Genomic DNA, 27,998 nt, shown 5'->3' on the forward strand with positions numbered 1-27,998 from the left:
GAACGTTTAAAGATGGCGGCCGTGGCAACGAGAAGGCGGTTTCCCTGAGAGGGGGTGGGAGGGAAGGGAAAGAAAAGAAGCTCCCGCGACGGAGGAGGAGGAGGAGGAGGAGGAGAAGAAAAAGGAAAAAAACGATAACGACGCCGGCGCGGCCCCTTCCTCCTACCCCGGCTGGTTTCTCCCCGCTCACTTTGGCTTTGGAGGTGGGGCGAGGAGAAAGCACCAACGCGAGCCCTCGAGCGAGGAGCGGCAGGGACTACTCCGGGCATGGCCCAGGTGGGTGCCGGGCCTGTGGGCTCCGGCAGGGCGCGGCGAGGAGAGAACGGGGCCTTGGCGCGGCCTGGCCGCCTCAGCTCCGCCGTCCTTGGACGGGAGCGGCACGCGTGCGAGAGAGCCCATTCCCGGGCCTAGGCCCTGCGCAGCTACTGGGGGGGGGAGCGGGTGGTGGAGACGCGGAATGATAACGGGGAATCATCCCTGCGGAGCCCCCGGGCCTTCTTTTTATTCGGCTTGGGCCTCGCGGTTCCCGGAGGAGGCGGAAGCTCCGTGGTTGGTGGCGGAACCTTGTTGATGCGGCTGAGGCGAATTACTTTTTCTCTCTCACCCGCCTTTAAACAAAAAAAACCAAAAACCCCACGTTGAAAGGAATTATATGGAAGTGGGTGCGAAATGGGTTTTTTTTTTTTGGGCGGGGGTGGCGGGGAGGGAAACCTTAGTAAGACCAGCGCGTGCTACCCCCGATGCCTCAAGATTTGGTTTTTTTTTATTTAATAAATAAATATATTGGATAGCAGGGCGGGATACAAAAGTGAGGCCGAAGATGGCTATACTATTACTTATCACCGTCGTGAAATTATGGGACGGATACACCCAGCCTTCTAAGAACAGTTGTCTATGGTAGTAGTTTGGGGGCTGTAGTGTACTGGCTTGATGACTTGTTGTGCAGGTAGGAGGTTTAATTTCTTCGGGGTTTTTTAAAAGCACTAAAAAGAATGTCCTGGTCTTGTGGCCTTTGAAAAACTTGCAGGTGCTTTCCTTGGTTAGAGCCAGTTTGGTCTTCAAAGAAAGTGATCAAGGAGGCTTTATTATGCCTTTGATAAGTCGAGATTGATTGAGGAAAGCTTTTGCCACACCATAGAGAACAAAAAGTAGTGCCATAATCTATTTGCTTAATTTATTTATTTAAGTAATGCATATATTCTACTTTCTAAAATTTCTCAAGACAACAATATTAAGAGGAAAGATTAGGAGATATAGCAGTGTTTATCATGGCCCAAGACAGTCTCATTTTTTTTAAAAAAAAATTGTTTAACAGACTAACACTGCTACCACCCTAGAATCAGGTTTCGTTGTGCTTTTGAAACTTATCTCTAGAAGCTGGACTGGGAAAGATCCTTGTAAGATCCTGAAGAATGGTTGCTCAGACTTTTTATGAAGCAGTTTCCTGTTTCTTCAAAGACTGCAGTCCATAGTTTCCTCTAGTCCAGCATCCCACTTCAGTTTGATCATCCTCTCTCCCACCCCCCCACACATTCATTATTCTATCATTTGTTACCTACTGCATTTGAAGAAGGGTCAGCCTTCTCTTAAAGGATGGTGGTGAGGAGCTTGTTCTTAGCCCTTTTTTTGCTACATTTTGAAAGGATTTGTACCTTATTCTGTAACACTAGACAGCCCCTACACAGAAAACTGTGTGGTGGTTGTGATCTAGCCCCCACCTGATGTTTGCATCCTGCATGGTCTATAGTCTACAGAACATCTTATGTAATCTAAGTGCTGTTGTGTTTGGAAGGGAAGAAATTGTTTAACTCAGGCTTGTTAAATTCCAGTAGGGTTACCTGCTTTCATGCCCCAATAAATAAAAGGAAGGAGGGAAACTTTAATCAACTTGATTTTGGTTTATTGGACGTTGGATTTTGGTTTGTTGAAAGTATGGTAGCAGGACCAATTCTTTGTTGTTATTAAGCGCACCATCCTAGAACTTTGCTTGTATTCACAAGTGTTGCCACATGTTAACCATTGTTAAACCTTGGCTTAGCATTTAAATGACAGTGTTTATTTAGGTGAGGTGTGGCTCAGCATCACATAAGTGATTCTGCAGTTTCTGCATCACAGTGTGTGTTCTACTGGGCAGAGATTTATTTATTTGTTGTATACAGCACCTAGCACACTGATGCCTCATAACTGGATAGTAATTGAAAATAATAAACATGGTATATAGTGTTTTATGGGTGTTCAAAGCTCTGATTTCTACAACAGCTTTGCATGGTAGGCTGGTATTAGGGTCATGTTTCATGTTGGGGAGGGGGGAAGTGTGGCTGCCTAAGGTTACATATGGCTCAACTTGGCTGAGAACCACTCTGGGCTGGGAAAACCTGTCACCTCTGAATCCCAAAGGAGTTTGGAGTATGTATCAGCCAATTAGTTGCTTAGTTTCTCCATTGCAAAACATATATGCCAAAGTCACTTAGTGGAGCATGTTCTTGCAAATGGGAGGCCAGTAGGCACAGAAAATACATTTGGCTTAGCTGCTTTACTATATAATATAGAACTTTGATTTTTATAAGCTATTTTTGTACGTTCAGGGATTGCCTGAGTGGATACTGGAAAAATCATTGGGAATATCCATGCGACAGCTGAGAGAGGCTTGAAGTTGTTTGGTCTCTTCTTTTGCTACTAAAGAAATTATGAAGTCTAGGGACTTTCTCTTTCAGACATAGTTATGGGGTGATGACAGCTTGCCTGGGTCTGTGAACCAGTTGTATTTTGTAATTTTCTGGTATCACTTTCACACTATGAACTTTAGTGGATTTTCAGGAACTTAATTAAATATTGGAGATAAGTACAAAAACATACTAATTTGAAATTGTTTTGTTGGTCTTTCGACTGCAATAAAGTTTTAATGATAACATACTAAGCTACAAAATCTGTTACTACTCTATGCTGTTTGCTTTGTCAGAGTTTGAATAGTGGATCTGTCTGCAGTTTTTGGTAATTTTCTCTGTCTTTGGTCAATAATAATTCGGTCATTAATTTCAGCATTCTAACATTAACACATTCCAGTCAGTTAGACCAGAGGTTTTCAACCTTTTTGAGACCATGGCTCCCTTGACCAACTACACTCTTTCTGTGGCACCCCTGGGGCTCAGGAGCCTAGTTATGTCACCTCTTGCCTCTCACCCTCCCTTGTGGAGTATTCCCTCAGCCTCCTTTCCGCTCTCCTTGGGAGTCCTTTGGGCAGCTGCTGCTGTCCTCCCTGGTCTCTGAACTGCCCCACCCCAAAGAGAGGTGCCTCCAAGTGAAACCATTCAACTGTGGAGCTTATAGCCAGGGCTGCTGCAATAAACAGCTGCGCAAGCCTTTGGGAGGCCAAGATGCAGGAGGGCATCAGAGGAGGAAGGGAAGAGGAACAGAGGTAGTGTTGCCTGTGGTACCCCTGACCATCATTCAAGGCACCCCAGGGTACTATGGCACACTGGTTGAAACCCACTTACACTATGATTGTGAGCCTAAAATCAGAGGAACTTGTTTCTGAATAGGTAAATGGTACTTGCATGTTAACCTGGTGTATTTGGACTCAGTTATACAGCTGCAAATAAAATGTTTTAAGTGTGTTGTAAAGTGCATTATACAATTGTGACACTAGATAGCGATGGTGAACTATGGCATATTCAATATATTTTTCAAACTTTTTTTAAAAAAGCATTTTAACAGGGTTATTTATATGAGTCTAAATTCCTCCCCAGATAATACATTTTTGACAGATATTTCTGTACAGTCGTACCTTGGATCCCAAATGCCTTGCAAGTCAAATGTTTTGGCTCCCGAACACCGCAAACCCGGAAGTGAGTGTTCCGGTGTATGAATGTTATTTGGAATCTGAATGCCTGGTGCTGCTTCCGCGGTTTCCAAACATTTTAGAAGTCAAACGGACTTCTGAAACGGATTTCGTTCGACTTCTGATGTACGACTGTATTTTGTAATTTCGGCACTGTATATGTTTGCTGCGGGAAACATTGCTGGTACAATCATAACGTGTACTTTGCCTGTATCGTATGTGTACCCTAGAAGAATGGAATGATAGAACTGTAGAATTAGAAAGTACCCCAAGGGTAATCTAGTCCACTCCCCCACAATGCAGGAATCTCAGCTTAAAGCATCCATGACAAATTGCCACCCAACCTCTGCTTTAAAGCCTCCTCTGAAGGAGGGTCCACAGCCTCCTAAAGGAGTCTGTTCTACTGTTGAACAGCTCTTACTGTTCTTCCTGATGTTTAGAAGAAAACAAGTTTAATATTCATGGAAACAGTCATTGTGTTATAACCATCTACCACTCATTTATGGAATTGTGACATCTGCACATCAAAACAGCATTGCTCCTTTTAAGTTTATGTAAGCTGGGTCTTCCTTCCATTTTATACAAACAGGGCCTGCCAACCTAGCAGTTCGAAAGCACCTCCGGGTGCAAGTAGATAAATAGGGACCGCTTACCAGTGGGAAGGTAAACGGCGTTTCCGTGTGCGGCTCTGGCTCGCCAGAGCAGCGATGTCACGTTGGCCACGTGACCCGGAAGTGTCTCCGGACAGCGCTGGCCCCTGGCTTCTTAAGTGAGATGGGCGCACAACCCCAGAGTCTGTCAAGACTGGCCCGTACGGGCAGGGGTACCTTTACCTTTTTAGGTTCTCCTATTCTCACTTTTTAAAGAAGAAATAGAAGTATTCTTCCAGACTTCCATCCATCTGCATTTATGTACTCTTCCTCCTCTCAGATAAACTTAATGTGGAAAGTTAAACTCTTGCACCCCCCCTTTCCCCCCGCAAATCTATTAATTCATGGAAGGAGCAATGGGGAGAGGGAGTTGTGTTGAAATAGCATCTCCCATGTAGTGTGTTGGGGGTGTGAATGTTTGAAAGTACTGTGTATGGTAGGGCTGGATGATACCAGTTTTTTGCCATTGCAATATATCACCTGCTAAACATTGTGATATATCACAATGTTTGAAATAAGGATGAAGCTATGCAGAGGCATTGGCTAGCTTCACGGTTTTTCCCATATTTTTGCATAGCATGCGCGCACACTCCTTATGATTGGTGATATATTGCCAGGTCAAAAATTATGAAACTGATATCACAATATGGACATCAAACCAGTTCTGGACAGTATATTGATATATCACCCAGCCTTAGTGCATGGAAGTATTTAGTTTTCTTTGAAGTTTGAATTGAGCTGATCCAAACAGCTGGGTTTTGTGGGATGTGGGAGTAATTCCTTTATTCCCTGCTGGTAGGATTTTTTTGGGGGGTTATATAGAGGGACTTGGAGAAATCAATTAGCAACAGGTAAGAATTTCCCATCTTATCTCTCCATGGTCACTGCAGTGAAAATAAGTACCGTACTTTTCTGTGTATAAGACTAGGGTTTTTTTGCTCAAAAATAATTTTAGGGGGGGGGGGGCTCGTGCATTGTGGGGCTGGGTGATTGGTTGAGTCCCCCAAAATAGGGGATGTCTTATACACAGGGGGTGTTATACACAGAAAAATATGGTATATATGTCTTTAAAATATAATGTACTTGAAAACCTTTGATTTTAATGTAGGTTTTAAAAATGGCCAGTAAAAGGGTGGTTTGCTGTAGAAAATATTTTGGGAGAGGCTCTTCAGGATTAATATCTCCTGTCTTGTGGGTAGGACACATAGAGATAATTGTGTTTTCTGAATTTCACCCTACGAGTGCAAGAGAAGACCACAGTGCAATAAGAATTTTATTCACAGGTTTAATTACTACCAGCTGCGCAAATTGCTCTCTCACACAAACTATTTTATATATTTATATATAATATTAAATAGAGATATATTAGATAGGGATATAGAGATATATATGAAGCCCAGATTAAAAGTGTGTATGTGCAGCTAAAATAACATATCATTTATAGGTAGCCTCATTTAGGATTTTATTAAGGAAGCAGTCCCTAAAATATGCCAACCTCAGATATGTTATTTATGGTGGTCTTAAGCTTCTCTAAAGATACCCAGTGAGTGCCTGTCTCAGCTGATTTGAACCCTGCATCATCTTCCTTTTAGCCTGCTCTTGTCATTATCTAGTCTTGCAGCACAGATGTATGCATTTGTTGCGTCAAAATGTGTGAGAAAAATAACATGCAGATTGCTACACAGAAGTGATGTTCATGTATGAGAACCATCTTGTGTAAAGTCATTCTTAAGATTCTGTGACTGCTCATATTGGTGTAACTGTGTGTACATCACTGGAATCATTCCAGTATCCTTGTAGTTATCCTTTATGTTGTCTCTGGGTTTCAGATTTTGTTAATTTAGATAAAGACAATAAACCTAATAATAATAATACTCTAATATTTATGAGGTATTACTGTCTTACTAGAATTAGCATTTAGTTAATAATAGGTAGTCAAATGTTTCATATGAAAGGAGCTTGCTTTTTAAAAAACTTGGAATTAAAAATAAAACTGTATTTTCTGTGTGCCAATATTAGCTTTCAATAGCATGTGAGCCAGTAACTGTGTGTTGTAGTCTGTTCAGCAGTTTGTTGACTTAAAGAAGAATAGGTACTTTTGCATAGCCCCATTTTAATGCTTCAACTGCTTGTTCAAGTCCACCTGCTTGTTCAGTCACCATAAGCATTATTTTTTAGATTAAACTGCTGTTTGTGTTTCTGTTTAACAGCATGTAGGTAAAACATGTCATTCTGAATTTTGTGTAGCAGAATTGTCCTTTAGAATTAGAGAGCAATAGAAAGAAAGCTTCTCTGATTATTCTTTTTTTTTTCTCTTTGTAGGTTGAAAGAAGAAAAGGACACCTGCATGCGGCCAGTGAAGATGCTCTTTACTTCGACATCAGCTATTTAAGCTGAATGCATTGTGATTTCCAGTAATTGAGACAGTGGTTCTGAAAGCTGTCTACATTAATGAAAAGAACAATGTAGTCAGCTTAATTGAATCATCAGTGTTGCATATTGAATAGAGCATGACAAATCCGATCTTGATGGACTTCTTCATGTTAGGAGTATAGATCAATATACCTTTTATTTAAAGCCTTGTTTTTTTGTAAGTTTTAATTATGGAGAATTATGAAAATGCACCTCCCCTTCCAAAAGAGCCAGCAACAGAAGCGAATGTGGAGAACCATTCTTGTCCCCCACCACTGCCGCCTAATGAACAGCCTCCACCACCTCCCCTGCAAACGTCCAGTGACGCAGAGGTAATGGACGTTGGCTCTGGTGGTGATGGACAGTCAGATACCCCTGCTGGGGACGCACACACTGTCGGCAGAATACAACTTCTCACAAAGGGATCGTCATGCTACAAAAGTCGTCTTATCGTAGATCCTAATAGTGACCAAAGCCCAAGAACTGCTCGTCATGCGCCGTCAGTTAGAAAGTTCACCCCTGATCTTAAGTTGCTTAAAGATGTAAAGATTAGTGTTAGCTTTACAGAGAGCTGCAAAAGTAAAGACAGAAAAGTTCTGTACACTGGAGCTGAGCATGGTTATGAAGCAGATACAGATTTAGGTATTAATAATGTTAATGGGGGTATGCATGCTTGTCCTCTGGGTGGGGGTAGTAATGGTCAAGCTACACGAGTAGCTGGTGAAAATGATGACAAAAAGGAGGATGAAAATGATGTAGATCAGGAAAAGCGAGTTGAGTATGCAGTTCTGGATGATTTAGAAGATTTTACAGAAAATTTGATGGAAATAGATGAAGAAGGAGGGTTTACGTCTAAAGCAATCGTTCAGAGAGATAAAGTGGATGAAGAAACCTTAAGCTATTCTTACGAGGTAAGTAAATTCTGTTTCTAATTTCAAACATTTTTCCAGGTTTTATATATTAACTAAAAGGTCTCTGTACCAAGTAATATTCAGCTTATAACAAATGCTTAAATTTAGGAGTGGTGTTAAGAGCTGCTTAACTGTATGAAATATACATTTAGACAGTACTGAGAATGGATATGTTGTGATTTGTTTTTTTGTTTCAGTATGAAGGCTGTGAGGTTTGTTCTAGAGAATGCTAAGAAAGTGTCAAGTTATTAATAATTTACTTAAAACATGACACTTTAATTCTTAGTTGGCTTATGATGGGGATGGGGTTTTGTGGATCCCTGTACAAATCATTCTTGCTTCGACTTCAGTATTGTCTGAGGAGGAGAATAGGTATAGGGGCATGGTATATCACAATGTGTTTTTCAGGATGAATTTGATAATGATGTGGATGCTTTGCTGGAAGAAGGCCTTTCTGTTCCTAAGAAAAGGAGAATTGATGAGAAATATGCAGGGGAGAGTGACCATCAATCTGATGGAGAGACAACTGTGCAGCCAATGATGACCAAAATAAAAACAGTTCTTAAAAGTAAGCTATTTACATTATGTATGACTATAGATATGTTTACTATGTACTCTTTTTTGCAGTAATATTTTTGAGGTAATGGTCTGAACATACCCACAATATATTAGTTATATTAGTCCAAAAGCAGTCCATCGGCCAGGTCTTGTGGCCTCCTTGATATCAGCCTTCTTTTTTCTTTCTGAAGCAGGTAGCAAAACCAGGAAGTTCCTGGTTGGCCACCATAGATGATAAGAAATACTGAGTTGTAGGCTCCTCTGGGCCAGCCCAATACATTTTGGCACCTGAGGCAAACCACAAAATGCCCCCCCCCACCAGGGAAGAAGGGGTGTGAAGAGCCACGTCAGGAATGAGGGGAGAATAAAGATCTGTATCGGGAGCAAGGGTGGAAGGAAACTAGTAGCAGCACCTATTTGCCCAGTGGCTACCGTAGCTGCTGAGGAGGTAACAGATCTGGCTTCCAAAGAGTGTACTACAGCTGTCACTGCCATTGGTGCAGTGGCAGCAGTGGGCAATGCATTCCTTGGGGGTTGGATCTACTGCCTCTGTGGATCCTGCCCCCTGAGGCAGTCACTTCATCTTGCCTCATGGGTGGGCTGGCCCCGAGGCTCACACAGGCTGCGTAACCCAGGTAGATTGGGATATCTGGATGATCAGCAGTAGATTGGCAAGGGTTTCTGAGTCTCAATTGCTGAACAGTATCAACTGCAATGTGACCCGACCCCCCCCCCCCAATGTCCCATTAGACTGATGAAACAAGGAAAGCTTGGAGTGCCAAAAGTACATTTATGTGTGGAAGAATGATGAACTCTGCTTGGTTCTGGTACTTAAAACCATTTACTCAGCAGCTGCTTAGAGACATCACACACTCTTAAATCTAAGTGTGCGTCTTTTGGATCTAGCTCTTCTTTGATCTTGAGGCTCTATTAAAATCCAAAGTAGATCCCACAAGCCTTAAGTCTGCTCTACCCTATCATAGACATTTATTGTATATTAGTGTTGTGGAATCCTAAAGGAGAATATTTTAGATAGATGTTGAATGTGAGGTTTGTGAAGGTAAACTCTGAACACCTTCATTAGAAATCTTCGAGGGGTACTAGACTTGTGGAGAATATGCAGTTTTTATTCTCAGTAGGACCAGTATCTCAGAGGAAAAATAACATCTCATTAAAATGCCACACATAGGTTTTGCAGGCTGGTGGTACTTGGTAGCCCAATTCATTGCATGTATACTTGGAAATAAGTCTTGCTTTGTTCAGTGGTAGTTTCTGTCAAATAAATGTGCTCAGGATTGCAGCCTAAATCAAGCTGGTTGTGATGTGGAAAAGAGTATTAAATATTTTGCCTTTTGCTTGATTTTTAAAAAAAAATGCACATGGCTTCTCTTGAAGTTAATAAATTACAATAAAGATGGAATGTTTTCAGTCCTTTCTGATGCCACAAAAAGGGGGCAAGTGCATATTCCTAGGGATTTGCATTCCCTGCTCTTTTTCTGATGAAAAAGGAGAGGTACAAAAAGAGGCCTGCAACAAATATATTGAACAGCGGTCAGTATTTGTAAGAAATCAATCTTTCAGTGTGATAGCACCCACTGCCATACTTTAGGGAAGTCTACCCATGTTTAAATCTGGCTTTCAGTTCATCATCAATTTTAATTATTTTTTGGAAGGTTTTAAGTCAGCTTTCCAAATTGTGTGACAACATGTTAGTGTGTCGGCTGCAGTGTGTAGGTGTGTTACGTGAATGCTCCCTGTGCTGCTGAGGGGTTAGTTTAACCTCCAGTTTGCTAGTAAATCTGAATTACTTGTCATGAAATGATGCACATCTAAAAAATGTGTCACCAACACGAAAAGTTGGGAAAACTCTGCTTTAAGTAGTTGTTTTGCTGTTTTTTACTGATAATTTAATCATTTTGTTCTTTTTGTAAACAGCTTGTAAGGGTTTTAAAAAGTTGATATGGTGCAGCAAACAAGTTGCAGCTTGAATAATACTGAGGATGAGAGAGAGAGAGAAAACAATATATTCATATTTACTTCCATTTTGCTTTCATGTGCAACTTGCTGTTCAAAATACTGTTTCACCCTGGAAAGAAAATTGCTAACTTTGTGTACAGGTTGGAAGTAAATGCAATCTGACCACTTCAAAATATTACCGGGACGTATGGGGCATCGATTGAATGTCATTGTGGGCCTTCAAAAACGGGTTGGGAGAGGTGGCAGCAGCTTTTACTCTCCTCTTGGTTGATCATTTACACTGATATATTTCTTTGATATATAACTTCAGACTGCTTATGTATCCTTCCAACCACTTTTGTTGTGATAAGACATCTTGTGCATTGAGCAGTTTCTCCTTTTTTCTGAAGGTCGTGGCCGTCCACCTACAGAGCCCTTGCCTGATGGATGGATCATGACATTCCATAACTCTGGCATTCCTGTATATCTGCACCGAGAATCCAGAGTTGTCACCTGGTCCAGACCTTACTTCTTAGGAACAGGAAGCATAAGGGTATGGAACAGACTTCAATAAATTTGGTCATTTAGAGAAATTAGATTTTGAATATATCTGTAGCCTGTTGTTGTGATTATTCGTAGAAGTACTGTTGACAAAATGTTACTGAATATAGTTGCCTAAAGACCTACTTTGGGTTTTACTTGCTGGTTCAGTTTGTTTCTAAAAATGTGCCTTGTTTCTACGAATTACCATATTTTTCGCCCTATAGGACACACCGGCCCATAGGACGCACCTAGTTTTTTGGGGGGGAAATCAAGGAAAAAAAATTTATTTCCCCCCCAGGTTTGCGCAGCCATCCCCAAGCTAGAAGAGGGAGACGGAGCGCTCCGTCTCCCTCTTCTGCCTTCAGGGACAGCTTCTCTAGCCTCCGTGGGGCAGCGGCTTGCCCTGCTGTCCCCCGAGCTTGTGGGGCTGGTGATGGGGAGAAGCAAGCTTGCTTCTCCCTCCCCCGCCAGCCTCCAGTCCAGGTCGGGGAATAGCGGGGTGGCGGCGCTCCGCCTCCCCGCTATCCCCCGAGCTTGTGGGGCCAGCCTCCAGATCAGCTTGTGGGGCCAGCCTCCCCGCCAGCCTCCAGATCAGGTCGGGGAATAGCGGGGTGGCGGCGCTCCGCCTCCCCACTATCCCCCGAGCTTGTGGGGCTGGCGATGGGGAGAAGCAAGCTTGCTTCTCCCCCCAGCCAGCCTCCAGATCAGGTCGGGGAGTAGCGGGGTGGCGCCGTTCCGCCTCCCCGCTATCCCCCGAGCTTGTGGGGCTGGCGATGGGAAGAAGCAAGCTTGCTTCTCTCCCCCCCCCCGCCAGCCTCCAGATCAGGTCGGGGAATAGCGGGGTGGCGGCGCTGCGCCTCTCCGCTGTCCCCTGAGCTTGTGGGCTGCAGGCTGCTGCCCGCAAGCCTTGTGAGCCTGCGGGACCTCCCGCCAGGCTTGCAAGGCTTGCGGATAGCTTTCTGAAGCCTGGAGAGCGAGAGGGGTCAGTGCGCACTGACCCCTCTCGCTCTCCAGGCTTCAGCGAAAGCCTGCATTCGCCCCATAGGATGTACACACATTTCCCCTTCATTTTTGGAGGGGAAAAAGTGCGTCCTATAGGGCGAAAAATACGGTAGCTTCCACAGTAGCTTGGGAAACCAAAATAAAAAACTTCCTTCCAGTAGCACCTTAAAGACCAACTAAGTTAGTTCTTAGGGATGCGGGTGGCGCTGTGGGTAAAACCTCAGCGCCTAGGATTTGCCGATCACATGGTCGGCAGTTTCGAATCCCCGTGGCGGGGTGTGCTCCCGTCGTTCGGTCCCAGCGCCTGCCAACCTAGCTGTTCGAAAGCACCTCCGGGTGCAAGTAGATAAATAGGGACCGCTTACCAGCGGGAAGGTAAACGGCGTTCCGTGTGCTGCTCTGGTGCCGGTTCGCTGGAGCAGCTTCGTCACGCTGGCCACGTGACCCGGAAGTGTCTGCGGACAGCGCTGGCTCCTGGCCTATAGAGTGAGATGAGCGCACAACCCTAGAGTCTGGCAAGACTGGCCCGAACGGGCAGGGGTACCTTTAAGTTAGTTCTTGGTATGAGCTTTCGTGTGCATGCACACTTCTTCAGAAGAAGAAGTGTGCATGCACACGAAAGCTCATACCAAGAACTAACTTAGTTGGTCTTTAAGGTGCCACTGGAAGGAATTTTTTTATTTTATTTTGTTTTGACTATGGCAGACCAACACGGCTACCTATCTGTAATTGGGAAACCAAGTTAAATATGAAGGTATCTGAATAATATCATGTAGATTGTATGGGGAAATATTGCCTCTTTTAATGCCATTTGTATAAATATATTTTAGAATTTTACTAGGCTGTATCTAAGTCGTAATTGGAAACATACAGCAAATTCAACAATGTTATAAAATTTTGTATTTTCACAATCATATTGTGCTGTTGCTTCATTATCTTCATTTATTAAACTGGGCATTTTATAGGAGCACTGCAGTTCCAGTGGATTGCACTTACGTTTACATGGTACTCTGGTAATAATTGAATAACTGCATTAACAAATAAAATAATAAATTCAGCATGACTTTGCATAGCTCCAAAGTGCAATTCCCTTTTGTTCACATGCATACAACTTCCATTCAGATGTTGAAGGAAATAAATGGTTGACATGCTGTGGCTGGTTATATAAAGCATGGTGTATGATAGGGGAGGCAAACTTTGAACACTACTAGAAGATGTTAGATCTGGGATTTTAGATTTGTTCTCATAATTTTAACTTTAAAAAATTATATTTGCAGAAACATGATCCCCCGTTGAGTAGCATTCCATGTTTGCATTATAAGAAAATGAAGGAAAATGAGGAAAGGGAACAAAGTAATGACATCACCCCAAATAGGGAAGTATCTCCTATAAAACTCATGGATAAGTCTTTAGAATTTGACTGCCAAACAGAGGAGCCGGACTCCACTGCTGCTGATTCTGGGACTTTAGATGAGAAAGACCCACCCGGGGGAGATTCAGCACAAGGAGCCTTAGGTCAAGTTAAGGCCAAGGTTGAGGTGTGCAAAGATGAATCAGTAGGTAAGTGTCAAAAATGTTGATTTCTTGAGCGCTAAGAATCTAACTCAAGCATGTAGGCTTCCTTGTGGATAATATGACACTTGGCTTATGGAACGCAGAGGGCTGCAAGCCTAGGAGATTACTATACTATACCCATTGCAATACAGTAAATGCTAATTCGGTATTCCATTTCTTCTTCAATTTGTAATGAAATGCTGCTGCTGCTTGTGTGTTTTAAATACAATTCCATTGTATTTAGTTGTATTCCATTGTATTTAGTTGTAGTTATAAGCATTTAGTTGGTTTGTTGTATGCTGCAGCCCTTTTTCAGTTCTCCAATGGAAGCACATGTTAAAATAAATTGGATGTGCAGTAAAACTAATGTATAAATTTTTACTTCAAATATTCCATCATCATGCATAGTGAAATGCTAGAATTGTAGCATAGCTGGGACCTGCCAGCCATCAAAACTAGGGGTTGCCAACCTTTTGAGGCCTGTGGGCACACTTGCAAACTGGGGACATTTGAGTGGGCACGCTTGCGCACAGCAGCAGAATGCTTCTTTTGAGGCTAACCATTTTGTCACTGTCTTTGTAATGTAAAGGTGGTAGCTTTTAATTGACCATGAGGATTGAATATTTTTCCTAGATCTTGAAGATTTTAGACACTATCTTGAAAAGCGTTTTGATTTTGAACAAGTAACTGTAAAGAAATTCAGAACCTGGGCAGAGAGACGACAGTTCAATCGTGAGATGAAGAGGAAACAAGCAGAATCTGAGCGACCCATTTTACCAGCCAATCAAAAACTTATTACTTTGTCTGTGCAAGATGCACCCACAAAAAAAGGTATGCCGTTTTATATATTTTAACATTTGTATTGTGATACTATGGTTGGTAGCTCTTTAGGTGGCTCTTTGCATATACTTTAGAGCTTGAAAAGAAGAACTCTTAACTTTTTTCATTAGACGAGTGCTTAGTTTTTGTCAGAGTTGGATTAGTACTGGAAGTAACAAAATACATGCGTAAAAATGATCCTAGCTTCCCTGCAGAACAGGTTGCTTGCAATCACCTGGTTCCTCTTTAAATATGAAAATTTGGGTTTGCCAAGTTCTAATAGGGCTCAATTGGTGATTTCCCTGCCTTTCATAAAACTGACTTTCTTGCCAAAAAACTTTTTTTGAATGCTTATAAGCTGTCATGTCTTGCTATGACAGTATTAAAACTGCTTGTCTTCATTACAGATAATTGCGTTTGGATAAGGTAATGTTTCCTTTTACAAGGACATGGGACATAATACTTTCCTTGTTTGATTGTGCAGCAACCAATTTGCTGTAAGACCATGTGAGGAGAGGTTCAGAGAGCTAGTGAAGCCATGCTATCTGACTTACAGTTTATGGAAGCTTTCCCAAGTACTTCTGTAGCTTGAACTTAATTCTGTACTTGGCAAGTGTAGAATGGTCTACCGGAAATACTTTGCTTTGTGGAGCAGGAAGTGATGGAAACTGAATGGGAAGGGCCAGAGCTCTATTGCAGAACATCTGCTTTGTATGCATAAGGTCTCGGTTCAATCCTGAGCATCTCCAGGAAGGGGTGGTAGAGGCATGTCTGAAACCTTGCCAAGCTGCTATCAATCTGTGTAGACCAGTGTTTCCCAACCATTGGTTTCCAGGTCGCAGTTCCCATCATCCCTGACCACTGGTCTTGCTAGCTAGGGATGTTGGGACCTGTAGTCCAAAAACAGCTGGAGACCCAAGTTTGGGAAATGCTGGTATAGACAATACTGAGCTCTGACTTTATAAGCAGCTTCCTATAAGCAGATCATTGAACGTGAAATAGAATGTTTCTTAGTTATTGTCATTGGGATTGTTTATTGGAGATACTCTATATGTGTTCTCCAACATGAACACTCTGAAATTAAGGAGCGAGTGCACACACACCCAGCCAATGACTTTGCATATGATAGACATGTGTCTCCTTTTCCCTCTCACACATAAAGTATTGTGTAATGTGGGTGTTTCAGTTATAGAGGCATGTCCAAGTGATTCTTGCACTTTGAGAAATGTTATGTTGGAGAGGAGTAGAAGAGGGCATGTACCTGCCCCTCTTTCAGGCAAACTGAGTAGTACGTAAACTTGTCTAAGCTGAATTAGAATACTGATTTTACTTTTTGCTTTATGATCAGGAGCTCCTAATCTATATGTTATGCTGTTGGTAATAAAATCCTTAAAGGCATTTGTAAAATGTTTTTCTTAATAGAGTTTGTTATTAATCCCAATGGGAAGTCTGAAGTTTGCATCCTTCATGAATATATGCAACGAGTCCTAAAGGTTCGACCTGTTTACAATTTCTTTGAATGTGGTAAGTCTTCACTATAGTATTTTTTTGTAGGACAACAGTTCCTTGCAGTTTCTGGGCTGTACATGATCTAAGCTTGAGCCAAGTATTCCAGGAAAATAAACAGTATAGGCATTGACAGGCTACGCACTGCATCTAGAATAACGTAAATTAAGAAGTGTCCCTTGTTGGTTTTGAAGGAAAAACTGACTCATTGTAATGTGCAGATTCCCAGTTTTGTTCATTCAAAATGTCAATCACCAACAAATGGAAATCAAAGTCTTAAGATAGCAGGTCATTGACCAGCTAATGTGGAATCTGAGAACTACTAAATTAAGAGTTGCATATTGATAGCACTTGTACAACCTTTTTAGATTACATCTTAGAACTTTAACATAGCATCTGAGTACTGTGTTAGCATTTCAAAAACTTCTTTTTTAGTAGATATGTCACAAACAGATGACATAAAGAAATTGTCGTTTTTATTCTGTAAACCTATGATGAAAGCAGCCTGTTTGCAGTATTTGGTCAAAATCACTTTTGTTTATCTTACACAAAAAGAATTGGTAGTTCTAAGACATCCTAAATCATGTAGGTTTAGGATTTGTTTAGAATTTGGTGGCTTCCCATTTTCTCTCCTCTTTAAAGAGAACCCAAGTGAGCCTTTTGGAGCCTCGGTTATTATTGATGGAGTGACTTATGGGGCAGGTACAGCAAGCAGCAAGAAACTTGCAAAGAATAAAGCTGGTAATGTAAACATATTTAAATATCATATATTGAATGTCTGCTTGATAGCTAGTACCAATAAGGTTGCAATCCAAAGAATGTATGCATTTCAGCTCTACTGTCCGTAATAAATACATGCAGGTTTGGGGTGTATGTACCTTTTAATACAGGGGTAGCTAACCTTTTCATTCATCCAGGGGCTGCATCATGTAAGAGGGCATGATTAATTTTGTTTTTTTTAAAATGCAGTTGGGAAGGGGGACCAAAAAAGCTTTGGGCTTCATACATCACAGTGGGGAGCCATTTTTTTTTTAAAAAAATTAAAATTACTATTTTTTAAAAAATGACAGGTTGGAGAGGATATGCGAGTCATGGGTTAGCAATCCCTTCTTTAACAGATAATATTGAGTACAACGTTCTTGAGCGATTTAAGAAACAATTATAGTACTAGTTCTACAATGTATGGATTAAATAGATTTAGAAGAACTCCTTTAACCTTCTAAACAGGAGAAGCAAAGGATGGTGGCACATGAGGAAAGATGCAGCCTTGGGGCTGCAGTACAGTATTACTTCTCATGTTTTTAAGTTGGTGGTATTCAAGCAGTCTCTAACAATGAGCAGGACTGCAGTCTTGGAGCCCTAATGTAATGTATGGAGAATTCATAGCCTCAGAGCTTGGTGGATTGAGCCTGTGGTATTTAATACTGATTCTGTAAATGCTGTATAAACACATCCTGTGCTTATCACACAATGTCAGGCCTGGTCGTTGTTCTTTTATAAAACTATTTATTGTGTATTAACAAAACAATCTTATAAATGGTTCTTAAATATTATTCCTCCGAGTCACTTCTTTCAGATACCTTCTGAGCTCTGCTTCTCCAGCCACTCTCAAAATTGTTTTCTCGCTCTTTTTTCTACCCTCCTGGCTAGAGTTGGCCTGTATCTCCCCTCCGAATCTGAGCTAGAACTTAACCCTTGCCTTTCCTGGGAACAGCCGGTCCCTCCCTGTTGTTCCTCTTGCTCCCTTCTATTAGATTCACTGCTCTCCTTCCCCCCTTGGGGAATGCTTCCTCCCTCTGATAAACTGGAAACTTCTAACTCTTCCCTGACACACAAGTTGATTGTAAAATAGAAGTCTTTTTTTCTACTGTAAAAACAGTTGGGAATTTTTGTTTTATGTTCATCAACATTTGTCAGAAATGTAATTTTGTGCAATACGTGATTTTGGCAAGACCCTAACCCTTTTATTATTTTACATAGCCCGAGCTACACTGGAAATCCTCATTCCTGATTTTGTTAAACAGACCTCTGAGGAAAAGCCCAAAGATAGTGAGGAACTAGAGGTATGGACTTTACAATGCAATCCTGTACATCTTAACATGGAAGTAAATCCCATTGAATTCAGTGGGAATTGCTTCCCAGTGTGTGTAGGATTGCAACTTTAATGGAATGTGATACATTATTGTTGTTTTTTGTGGTGGTGTATTTTTATCTTGAGGGACGCCGGTGGTGCTGTGGTCTAAACCACTGAGCCTAGGGCTTGCTGATCGGAAGGTCGGTGGTTTGAATCCCCGTGATGGGGTGAGCTCCTGTTGTTCGGTCCCAGCTCCTGCCAACCTAGCAGTTCGAAAGCACGCCAGTGCAAGTAGATAAATATGTACTGCTGCGGCAGGAAGGTAAACGGCGCTTCCGTGCGCTGTTCTGGTGTTGCCAGAAGCGGCTTAGTCCTGCTGGCCACATGACACGGAAAAACTGTCTGCGGACAAACGTCGCCTCCCTTGGCCAGTAAAGCGAAATGAACGCCACAACCCCAGAGTCGTTCGCAACTGGACTTAACTGTCAGGGGTCCTTTACCTTTACCTTTTTATTTTTAGCTTAACCCACACAGTAGCATTTTGCAGTTCTTTTAATAATTAGTTGTATTATCTTACATTGTAGACTGTATGGAAGCGCTTTGAGGATAAGGTTTCAAAAAGTTTTACACTGACACTTTTGAAATAGTGGATTATATCCAAATGCTCATCATTTAAGAGTAGACCCATTGAAATCAATTTACTTAAAGTTTATTTAAATGAGTATGACTTAGTTGGAAATCTCCCAGTTTCATTAGTAGTCAAATATTTTTTTAAACTAGTGATTAACATTTGCCAACACATAAATTCATGGATTCATGAGTATAGCTGTTCAGACATGCTAAAATTAGATTGCAATCTTATACACACCTGAGGGCAAGTTCAATTGATTTCAGTAAGGGCTTAACTTTGGAGTAGACATACATAGGATAGCAATGTCATATGATAACCTATTTCCAGTGTCTTAAAATGTAACAGTATGTGTCTGCTGTTGAATTGTCATGGTTTGGAATATTAACAACCAGTCCAATAAAATTATTTCTAAATAAAGCTTAGAATTTGTTTTAAATATAATATTTAAATCACACTGAATACATTTTATTGAATTTTTTGCTCCAGTCGTTCTTTGCTCTTCAGAAGAGTGAAGATGTTTGTGCAGCAAATAAAATTAATACAACATTTTTAGTCTTATTAAATGTAAGCCAGATATAAATGCTAAATCAGATGTACATCAACCTAAGGACAGTGGGAAATGTTCACACTGAAAGTCTTCTAGAAATACTCAGCAATGAACCTAGATATTTTCCTGGATTATCTAGAATATGGAGGAAAGTGGGTAATATGAAATTTCATTGAACTTGTCAAAATTTTGAAGCTGAAATGATCTGCTTAATAAGCTGAAATAGGAGTGAGTCTTGCACATCACTGCTTATTTCCTTCCTTCTTAGCAAATTGCAGTTATGCATAGAAGTCTTCAGTTGAACATTTACCATTTACCAGTTGGGAATCTACAGTTACCAGTTTTAGAACAACACTGGATTTTAGCAGCTTTTTGGAGCCAGTTTATGAGCTGACCTTTTCCAAATCTGGTAGCAATAGTTTTCTGCTTCAGATGAAATGAGAGATTATGGTTAATTGAAGAGTTCCTGGCTTATTGTGCTGGGCTGAGGCAGCAGGTTGGCAGAAGGCTTGGGCATTTTCTTGGCTTATTCATCTGAGATAAGATTGTCTGACTGCTGTGTGTGACTTGTAATAAACTGATTATGACAGTCATTTCCCCCTCTTTCCAAATATTACTATCTTTTAAGGCTAGGATTATATGTATCTAGGGCTTTACTCATAGTCTTCCAAAACTGTAGTAATCTTTGTTGCTGTTCTTTTAGGCTAGCTTAAAATGGAGTGTGTGGCAAGCATAATTATCTTGCTAACTAAAGTGGAGCCAAAGCAACATAAAGTGGTATTCTTATATAGTGAAACATTTATTTCCCAGTGAATTCATTTAAGGCTTCACAAAATGGCATAAATAATAAATTTTGATGGCACAATGCTATGCAGAGTGTTCTGCTTAGTACTGCAGTTCCATCCTTCAGGCATAAACTTTAAAGTCAAGGCTCAGAATTCCTTTTTGCCATTTAAGTAATGATGATCTACCAATTTTGTTGCAGTATTTTAACCATATCAGTATTGAGGACTCACGGGTATACGAACTGACCAGTAAAGCTGGACTATTGTCTCCATATCAAATCCTTCATGAGTGCCTTAAAAGGTAAGGTTGGGTACTGCTAATGTGTTCAGTAGAATTACGGATACCCCATTGTACATTCAAATCTCCTGAGCAGTTGTGAGGGGGGATGCTTTTTACTAATTAAAATTATGTTCATATGTTCTTCTGTTTTCTGTTAATGTTACAATGGCACAATTCATGCTTGAATTCATGCTACAGACAGTCCCCTAACCTGTGACAGCTATTCATCAACAGTAGTGGGACCATGGAACCATCTGATGGGAAACATTAGCTTAGAAGTCAGCACAAACTCTCATGCCCCCTATACATTTGCTATACTTTTCAATGATAGTGCTCACAAAGCAGATGTAAAGTTTGACTCTGACTCTGAACCAAACCGTTTAGCTTGCCCTCTCAAATGCAGGCATGTAAAATTATTTGTTTTGGCATGATACTTCCAAATTACACACTTTAGATACATTAATTAAAATGGAAGAGCATTCAGCATGTTAATTCCCCCAGTGAAATCTTGAGAAATGCAAATGTGCTTAACTTTGGCAATATTTTTGTGGGTTTTTTTAAGATGTTAAAGAAACATTCATTTTTGACCGGTTGTTTGTTTTGCACAAAAGCAATATTCAATATTAGGAGCATGTGTAGAATGTTGGGTAGAAAACAGGATTTGTTGGTTAAATAGAAATAAAAATAATTTTTCATTAGCCAGATCTCTTACTTTTGAAACTTTGTTAGCCACATGTGGTATAAGTAGAGATTGTGGTTTGGTATGCTAACACCATTTCATCTCTGTAAGAAACCATGGAATGGGTGACACATCCATCAAGTTTGAAGTGATTCCTGGTAAAAATCAGAAGAGTGAATATGTCATGACATGTGGGAAGCACACCGTGCGTGGCTGGTGTAAGTATGATGGCTGGTTTGAAAGCCTTTGAGATGAATATTCCTCTTCATTCTCTGCTTGATTGTGTAGCATTTGTTTCTAATTTTCCTGATCTTTGTGCTTTACCTGTGTTCTTGTATACACCAGTCTCACGGCCTTGACACCACTGTTACTTAAGATAGGAATTTGGATCTAGATATTAAGTATTTAGGAACTACACCTGGGAATTTCATGGCATTGTGAGACTGAAATGCTCTTCCTGAGATACGGGACTTGTATATTGGAAATACACAAATATTAGGAATAGAAAAGGCATCTTGTTGTGAAATGTTGCCAGGATTAGATGACATTTCCATACACACACACCTTTTTAAGGGCGCCTAGGGCTTGCTGATCGAAAGGTCGGCGGTTCGAATCCCTGCGGCGGGGTGCGCTCCCGCTGCTCGGTCCCAGCGCCTGCCAACCTAGCAGTTCGAAAGCACCTCCGGGTGCAAGTAGATAAATAGGGACAGCTTACCAGCGGGAAGGTAAACGGCGTTTCCGTGTGCGGCTCTGGCTCTGGCTCTGGCCAGAGCAGCGATGTCACGCTGGCCACGTGACCCGGAAGTGTCTCCGGACAGCGCTGGCCCCTGGCCTCTTAAGTGAGATGGGCGCACAACCCCAGAGTCTGTCAAGACTGGCCCGTACGGGCAGGGGTACCTTTACCTTTACCTTTATTTTTTATCTTCCTGGGTTGGATCAGTTTAAATCAGCTTGGAGGGCTTTGGTGGTCCCCTATGGGCCAGAAGCATGACTCTTGCTATTGAGTCATGCCTTCAATGTAGTGGGCCAAGTTCTATAGAACTTGTTCCCATTAAGCACAGTCCCTGTTAGGTTTCAAATACCAGGTTAAAATGGTTTTATTTCAGGAGATCTTTGCACTATGAATGCAGTTCTAATGTTTCTATTTCTGATGTTTTAAATTCAATTTCATTCTGACTGAGCTGCTTTGAGATATATAACGGAAAAGTATAAATTTCTTAAATAGAGAGATAAATAATTACACTTAGGTTCTGTGGAAATTGGTATGAAAAGTCATGTCTTGGGTTGCAGTTATTTAAATGGGAGCTGATTGCAGCTTAGTGGGGACCTAATCTTGACTTTCCATAATGATTATGAAGCAATTACTACAAAGGGTTTAAAAAAGCTCTGATGTGGACCTGTTTTTCCTCCCAAAACTTTGTTTTGTGGCGATTGTGCAGGCAAAAACAAGAGAGTTGGGAAACAGTTGGCATCTCAGAAAATCCTTCAGCTGCTTCATCCGCATGTGAAAAACTGGGGGTCCTTATTGCGCATGTATGGGAGAGAGAGCAGTAAGATGGTTAAGCAGGTAAGTTATGTATGCTTTGCTCTGTAAACTTTCTGAATCATTTTTTGTCTTCTTATTAAAGCTATGCAATACTTAAATTCAATTCCCCATAATGATGCTGTTTAAATGCCGTGGTTGCAAACTCCTTAACATTGAGACTGCTGTGTTGCAAAGACGCTGATGTGATCCATAAGTTGAGTTTATGCAGCAAAAACCCATGAGGGAGTGCAAATGCTTACACTGAGCAATAATCTGGGACCACATGCATACACCAACCCAGAAAGTGTTCCTCACATGAGCTGCTGCAACAGTTAGTGTCCTGACATTCTTAAAGTTTTAGGCACAGTTTGGCAGGTTGAATAGATCAGGAGGAAGAGCCCTTACAGCATTACCTGTGTGTAAAAGAACTGGTGCAACTTGAGGGATACCATACTTCCATCATGTTGCCATTTATTTATGAAAATATTTTCATTCTACAAAATGAAAGTACAAAATCTCCAGCGTGGCTTCTTTTCCTATATTTATCTATTTACTTAATATATAAGCAAACCACCACAAGGTGGCTTACAATAAAACAGCTAAAACCACAAAACAGTTGTGAAATAATATAATTAACAATAGATAAAAGCATATACAGGGGCTGGGGGGGGGATCAGCAATAAGTGTGCCAGAATAAAAAGTCTTCAAAGAATTAGAGGTTACAAGAAAGGGGGTCCAAGTGAAGTTACCAGGGGAGGGAATTCCACAACACTGGGGCCATCATTGCAAAAACCCTGTCCCTAGCACTCGCCAATTTGGTCAGCCTTAGTAGTAAACATATATTATAAAAATAACCTTCCTCTTGAAGATGAAAATGGGAGCTCTTTCTTTAGTCTTTCTGATACTTTGTGATACAGGAGACGTCTGATAAAAGTGTGATAGAGCTTCAGCAGTATGCCAAAAAGAACAAGCCAAATCTGCACATTCTTAACAAGTTACAGGAAGAAATGAAGAAGTTGGCACAAGAAAGGGTAAGTGCATGATTACTAATTTTAAAATTTGTTTAATTCTGAGAACATGCATGAAAGCTGTGTTTATATTTGACAGTTTGACTTCATACGCATTGCAGAAATTTAAAGTTAAATTTTAAAAGAACTAGTTTTTATTCTTCTGTGATGCTTTTTCAGTTAACAAATTCCTTACTGTTCAAACAAAGGTCACTATGGTTATCTAGGATGCAAACACTTTGAAATATCTCCTGTGTTGTGACTGTTTATAATTTTGCTGTGATGACTTCTTCTTCTTCATGACTGGTCTTTGTTCTTGCATGGAAATGTGACTGTCACAGGGGGTTGGCATGCCAGTTTTCCCTTACGGCCCATCAGTATAAACAACTTGCTTAGACTATTGCTCTTTGTTTTTCTAATCTTTGTAATTCAGTTCTCTGTTAGCAAGTATTCTGTAGGCATAGGTTGATTGCTGTTAAGCACTAAAAGAAAATCTTCCCCCACCAAATCAGGGGTTAAGTGTGAAAGGGGAGTTGCCACATTTTCATCTGTGATCAATTTCAGATTCCCTTTGCAAAAGGGAACATAGAGACTTGCACTAAAAAGTAGCCTTTGTGTCCTGCATTTTCACAATATAGATGCTAATCTCTTCCTTCTAGTAATTAGGGTGCCATGGGGCTAAAAGTAGAAAATTCTGGTTTTTGATCTGTTGAAATGTTTTCAAAATGTTGACACCGTCTATGTGTACAAGTTTGTTTATAATTATGGTTGGCTTCTTATATCTTTAAGGAGGAAACTCGAAAGAAACCCAAGATGACAATTGTCGAATCTGCTCAACCTGGCAGCGAGCCTCTGTGTACTGTTGATGTGTGATCAGAAAGAATAATTGGGGAGCAATAAAACATGTGAAGAAAGCTAGTCCCCCCCACCCAATTTAATTAATAATTGGTTTGCTTCAGAATGCAAAATAATGTAACAATCCAAGCTGCTTCAAATATGCATTGTTCTTTTGCATAATCAGGGCAATAGTACTGAACTTTTGAGGGGTTTTTTTTAAAACCTCTGAGATACACATTTCTACAAGACAGCAAAAATCTGTGTGGGTCAATGTATAGAAGTGGGCAGAAAAGCATGTTCACACAGGATAAGCTGAAGCAAGCACTCCCCCACCCCTTTTGAAACTATTATGCTGTCTTTGAATGGATATGTTTAAGGATTAATCCAGAATGTCTATGTAAAGAGTGGAGTGAATGTATAATATAGGAATACAGCTGTACACACTCTTGTATGAACATGCTGACAACTGTTTTCTCAAAAAGAGCTTTGTTGCATTTCAGCACAAAATAATATGCACTGATAAGACACTTTTGACAACTACATTGAAGAAAAGTGGAAAGCAATGTTCCTTAATGCCATTAAGATTAGGCCAGTGCTGCTTGTTTTTGAATTTTGGCAGGCATAATATTTTTAATATCCTGGTACAGTGGTCTTTAGACAGTAAGAATGGCACCTGCAGTGTTGAGCACCAGTGTGTCTCTGTTTTCAAAATTGCTGGCTATATTTACTTAAAATGTTTAAAAAAAAAAAAGAAGAAGATAGGGAAACATAGGAAAAACCATAATAGTTTACATAAAAGACAACTGGAAAGGAGTATATAGCTTCTAATTATTTTTACCATAATTAATTACAGGTGATTGGGAGTGGATGACTAAGCACCAGTGCTCTGCAGCCTGTTTTTATTCTGGTCTTGAGAGAGTCCTCCACAATTAATTAGAATGAACTGAGCGTGAGCAGTGATGGTGCTTGGGAATTTGCATTTCCTTCTATTTTTAAGACCCCACTTGAAAACAGTTTGAAAATATACTGACAATTCTAACAATTAAAATAGAGATTTAATTGCATCTCCCTTTATGGTATATATATTTTTATTTAATGCAGCTAGATTTAATTGATACTTCAATCTCATGCACCCTGTTACCTTTAAACAAACATGAAAAACCCTTTCCTTTGTGGATTGACTAATGGCAGTCATGAAAATCACTGGAAGCATTCTTCACTGGAAGAGTTTTAACATTTTCAAAAAAAGTTGTCACTGGCTTTGTTTTATTAAATGTTTAGCATTTGCAGAGTAGTTTCTGCATGGAAACTATTAGAATGTAAATTGGGCTACATCAGAGGACTTTAATAAGATCTTCTGCATAAGTTGTATTGAGTTGAAATAAAGAATATGAATATGCAAGTTGTTGTCTTTATATAGTTTCTTAAGCTGTCAATATCCGCTACAAGATACTGAATAGCTAACACATGGCCCTAAAAAAACATACAGTGTGGTCCAGAAATACTTCTACACTTAAGATTTACACTCCAGAAATACTACAGTTCAGGCCCTTTGCTAAGGTATCTCCTAGTACTGTGTATGTTGCTGTGTATGTTACAGTGGATATCTGTTAAGTTATACTCATTTTTAGATGTCTGCTGCAACAGTCACAAGAAAATAATGCAGCAGGAGACAATTAAATGGAAGTGGTAGTGGTTTGTTCCAAGACCTTTTAGGAGGAAGTAGGCCCAGGGTCCCACCTCACACTTGAGATGGGTTGTACAGGTTCCATGAAAGGGCATTCTAGAGTGCCAGAAATTGAGTTGCCTGATCCAGTTATATGTAAAGTTTCATTGCTTCCCACTCGGAATGCAAATTTTCTACAGTTCTTAGTGCCATACATTCGTTACACAGCTCAGTTTGACATTGGGTATACATAGATTTGCCAGGTGGTAACTTAATTGGGTGGTGTCTAGTACTATATGCTAACTCATCTGTAGTGTTCCACCAAAGCTACCTTTCTGATCCTAATCCAATTCTCTTGCAAAATGCTGAAATGCTCCCTGTGTTGTACATTACCGCTTGGCACAGCCATTTTGATTCACCCAGCTTCTTGCCACCAGTTACCAAGAGCAGGCAGCCTGTGATGCATAAATTGGTAATACTGAAAACCTCTTGATGAAATGTTATTGGACATCTGTGTGCCCCAGCTGATAGGGTTTTGTCTTATGAACCAGAGGAAGCAGACTACTTGAAAGCTCCCAGCTGGAAGCCTCTTATTGTAGTATGTTATGCTTACCCTTGGTAATTTTGGCAGTAGTGAGCCCATGCTAACATTGAGATACAGCCTTTATTCAAGCTTAAGTGTTTTCATTCATGTTTTTATGCAAAGAATCCTTGTGTTCTCTACAGAATGAATTTATTTTGGAACTTTATTCAGCACATCTGAAAATGGTCGCAATTTGTTTAATGAGTAGGACATAGTTCTAAATGCACTGCCTCTGTTCTACAGAAAATCTAGCTTTAGTCTTCATCTTTGTCCATCACTGATGTAGTACTTTAAAAAGTTGTTAAAAGTCAAATAGGCTTTCTTCTATGCCTTTTAACGTAGGTGTTTACATCTGTGCATTCCTTGCTTTTTTAAAAAAAGCCTACTTCTGACTGCACTTTTTCAACAAATTTCTGCATATATATTTTCCAAAATCAGAATGTTTTGCAGGGTACCTGCAACATATATATCCATAGATGCCTCATTCTTTTAAGTGTTTGCCACGCTGGCCATCTTGCTTTAGTCTTACCTCAGTCTGCCAAGATTTGAATCCTGCAAAAGGTGACCACTGCCCTTAAACATCCAGATGTGTCATTGTGAACCAAAGGCTAGTACAAATTATGCATTTTTCTTTAAAAAAGTATTTGATGTGCTGTAGCCTCTTTGGCAAAATGTTCAGGCAAAGCGCAATAACTGCTGGAACAAACAATGTAACTACTGTTGTCACTGTGAAGTATTGTATTTATGATGTTTACTATTTTGTTTGAAGTGTAACAGTCTTGCATTTGCACATGAGCATAAGCTGCTATGATAAGAGGGTAAATCATTACATTAATTTCAGCTTCTGCATGAGTACTTATGCAGCGTGATTTCACATCCGAAATTGTTTTGTAACTTGTGTGATTTTTTTCCTCCTAGTTAGTCAGCTGTAATGGTTTCAGTCCTAACAATGCCTAAAGCAAAAACTGTTTCAAGCCCTCTTTTTCTCTCAGTAAATCAATATCATTGTGGATGGTCTTCACTAATAGCTGTTCCATCCTCTAGGGATAGCTTTTGCTTTCCATATTGCATATTAGTATGTGCTTCTTCACAAATGTGTTTTTTTTTTTTTGAAAGATAAAAATTGGTTCTTATTTGAATGTTTGATACTGAGTGGAAATTTACTAACATAAGTGGGGGGGGGATACTACCCATTTAAAACATCCAATTAAGCTTTAGTAACTGTTTTAGCACTTGGCTTTCCAGCTGCTGGAAACAAGTATCTATCTATGCTGTTCTAATGGTTGTCACACTTAACAAAAGTATCCTTTCTAGCCCTTGTCTGTAATTCTTTGGTTCTGGTCAGAAAATGGAAATAGCCGTTGTAGAAATGGTTCCAAATTAAGTCAGCCATTTGGAACAACTTGCAGTGATCAATTACAATATTGTATTTTAAAAGTTAATGTGACCAACTCAATGTTATTGGGTGCTGTATGGATTGTATGTTGAGTGCAGTTTCTCAATGCCGGTGGTCAGTTGGTACAACTATGAAGCCTCTATCGTTGAGCCTGTGTGTTAGGTCTTTTAAGTACTTGTTTCCCCCACAAACATTAGTTTTGAGCAATAAAGTTTGATATTGCATAAGATGCTGTGAGT

General features: G+C 40.4%; 1 protein-coding gene across 1 annotated transcript; it reads left to right on the forward strand.

Moving 5' to 3' along the window:
- DGCR8 (DGCR8 microprocessor complex subunit) lies at positions 1–27,988 on the forward strand. The gene is made up of 14 exons (XM_079956629.1): positions 1–276; positions 6,811–7,811; positions 8,220–8,379; positions 10,736–10,878; positions 13,148–13,430; positions 14,058–14,255; positions 15,666–15,767; positions 16,392–16,490; positions 17,730–17,812; positions 19,987–20,087; positions 20,857–20,963; positions 22,185–22,312; positions 23,188–23,301; positions 24,067–27,988. Exons 2-14 carry the CDS (start codon positions 7,092–7,094, stop codon positions 24,148–24,150), a joined length of 2,322 nt encoding a protein of 773 aa, XP_079812755.1. The 5' UTR covers positions 1–276; positions 6,811–7,091; the 3' UTR covers positions 24,151–27,988.
- Positions 27,989–27,998: the final 10 nt, after the last annotated feature.

This window comes from Podarcis cretensis (genome assembly GCF_951804945.1).
Source record: "Podarcis cretensis genome assembly, chromosome: 16".
In the NCBI taxonomy this organism is placed as follows: Eukaryota; Metazoa; Chordata; class Lepidosauria; order Squamata; family Lacertidae; genus Podarcis; species Podarcis cretensis.

Coding starts and splice junctions, on each gene's coding strand:
- DGCR8 (XM_079956629.1), top strand. CDS start 7,092: ATGGAGAATTATGAAAATGCACCTCCCCTTCCAAAAGAGCCAGCAACA. Junction 7,812..8,219: donor CCTTAAGCTATTCTTACGAG/GTAAGTAAATTC, acceptor TGTGTTTTTCAG/GATGAATTTGATAATGATGT. Junction 14,256..15,665: donor AGATGCACCCACAAAAAAAG/GTATGCCGTTTT, acceptor TTTTCTTAATAG/AGTTTGTTATTAATCCCAAT.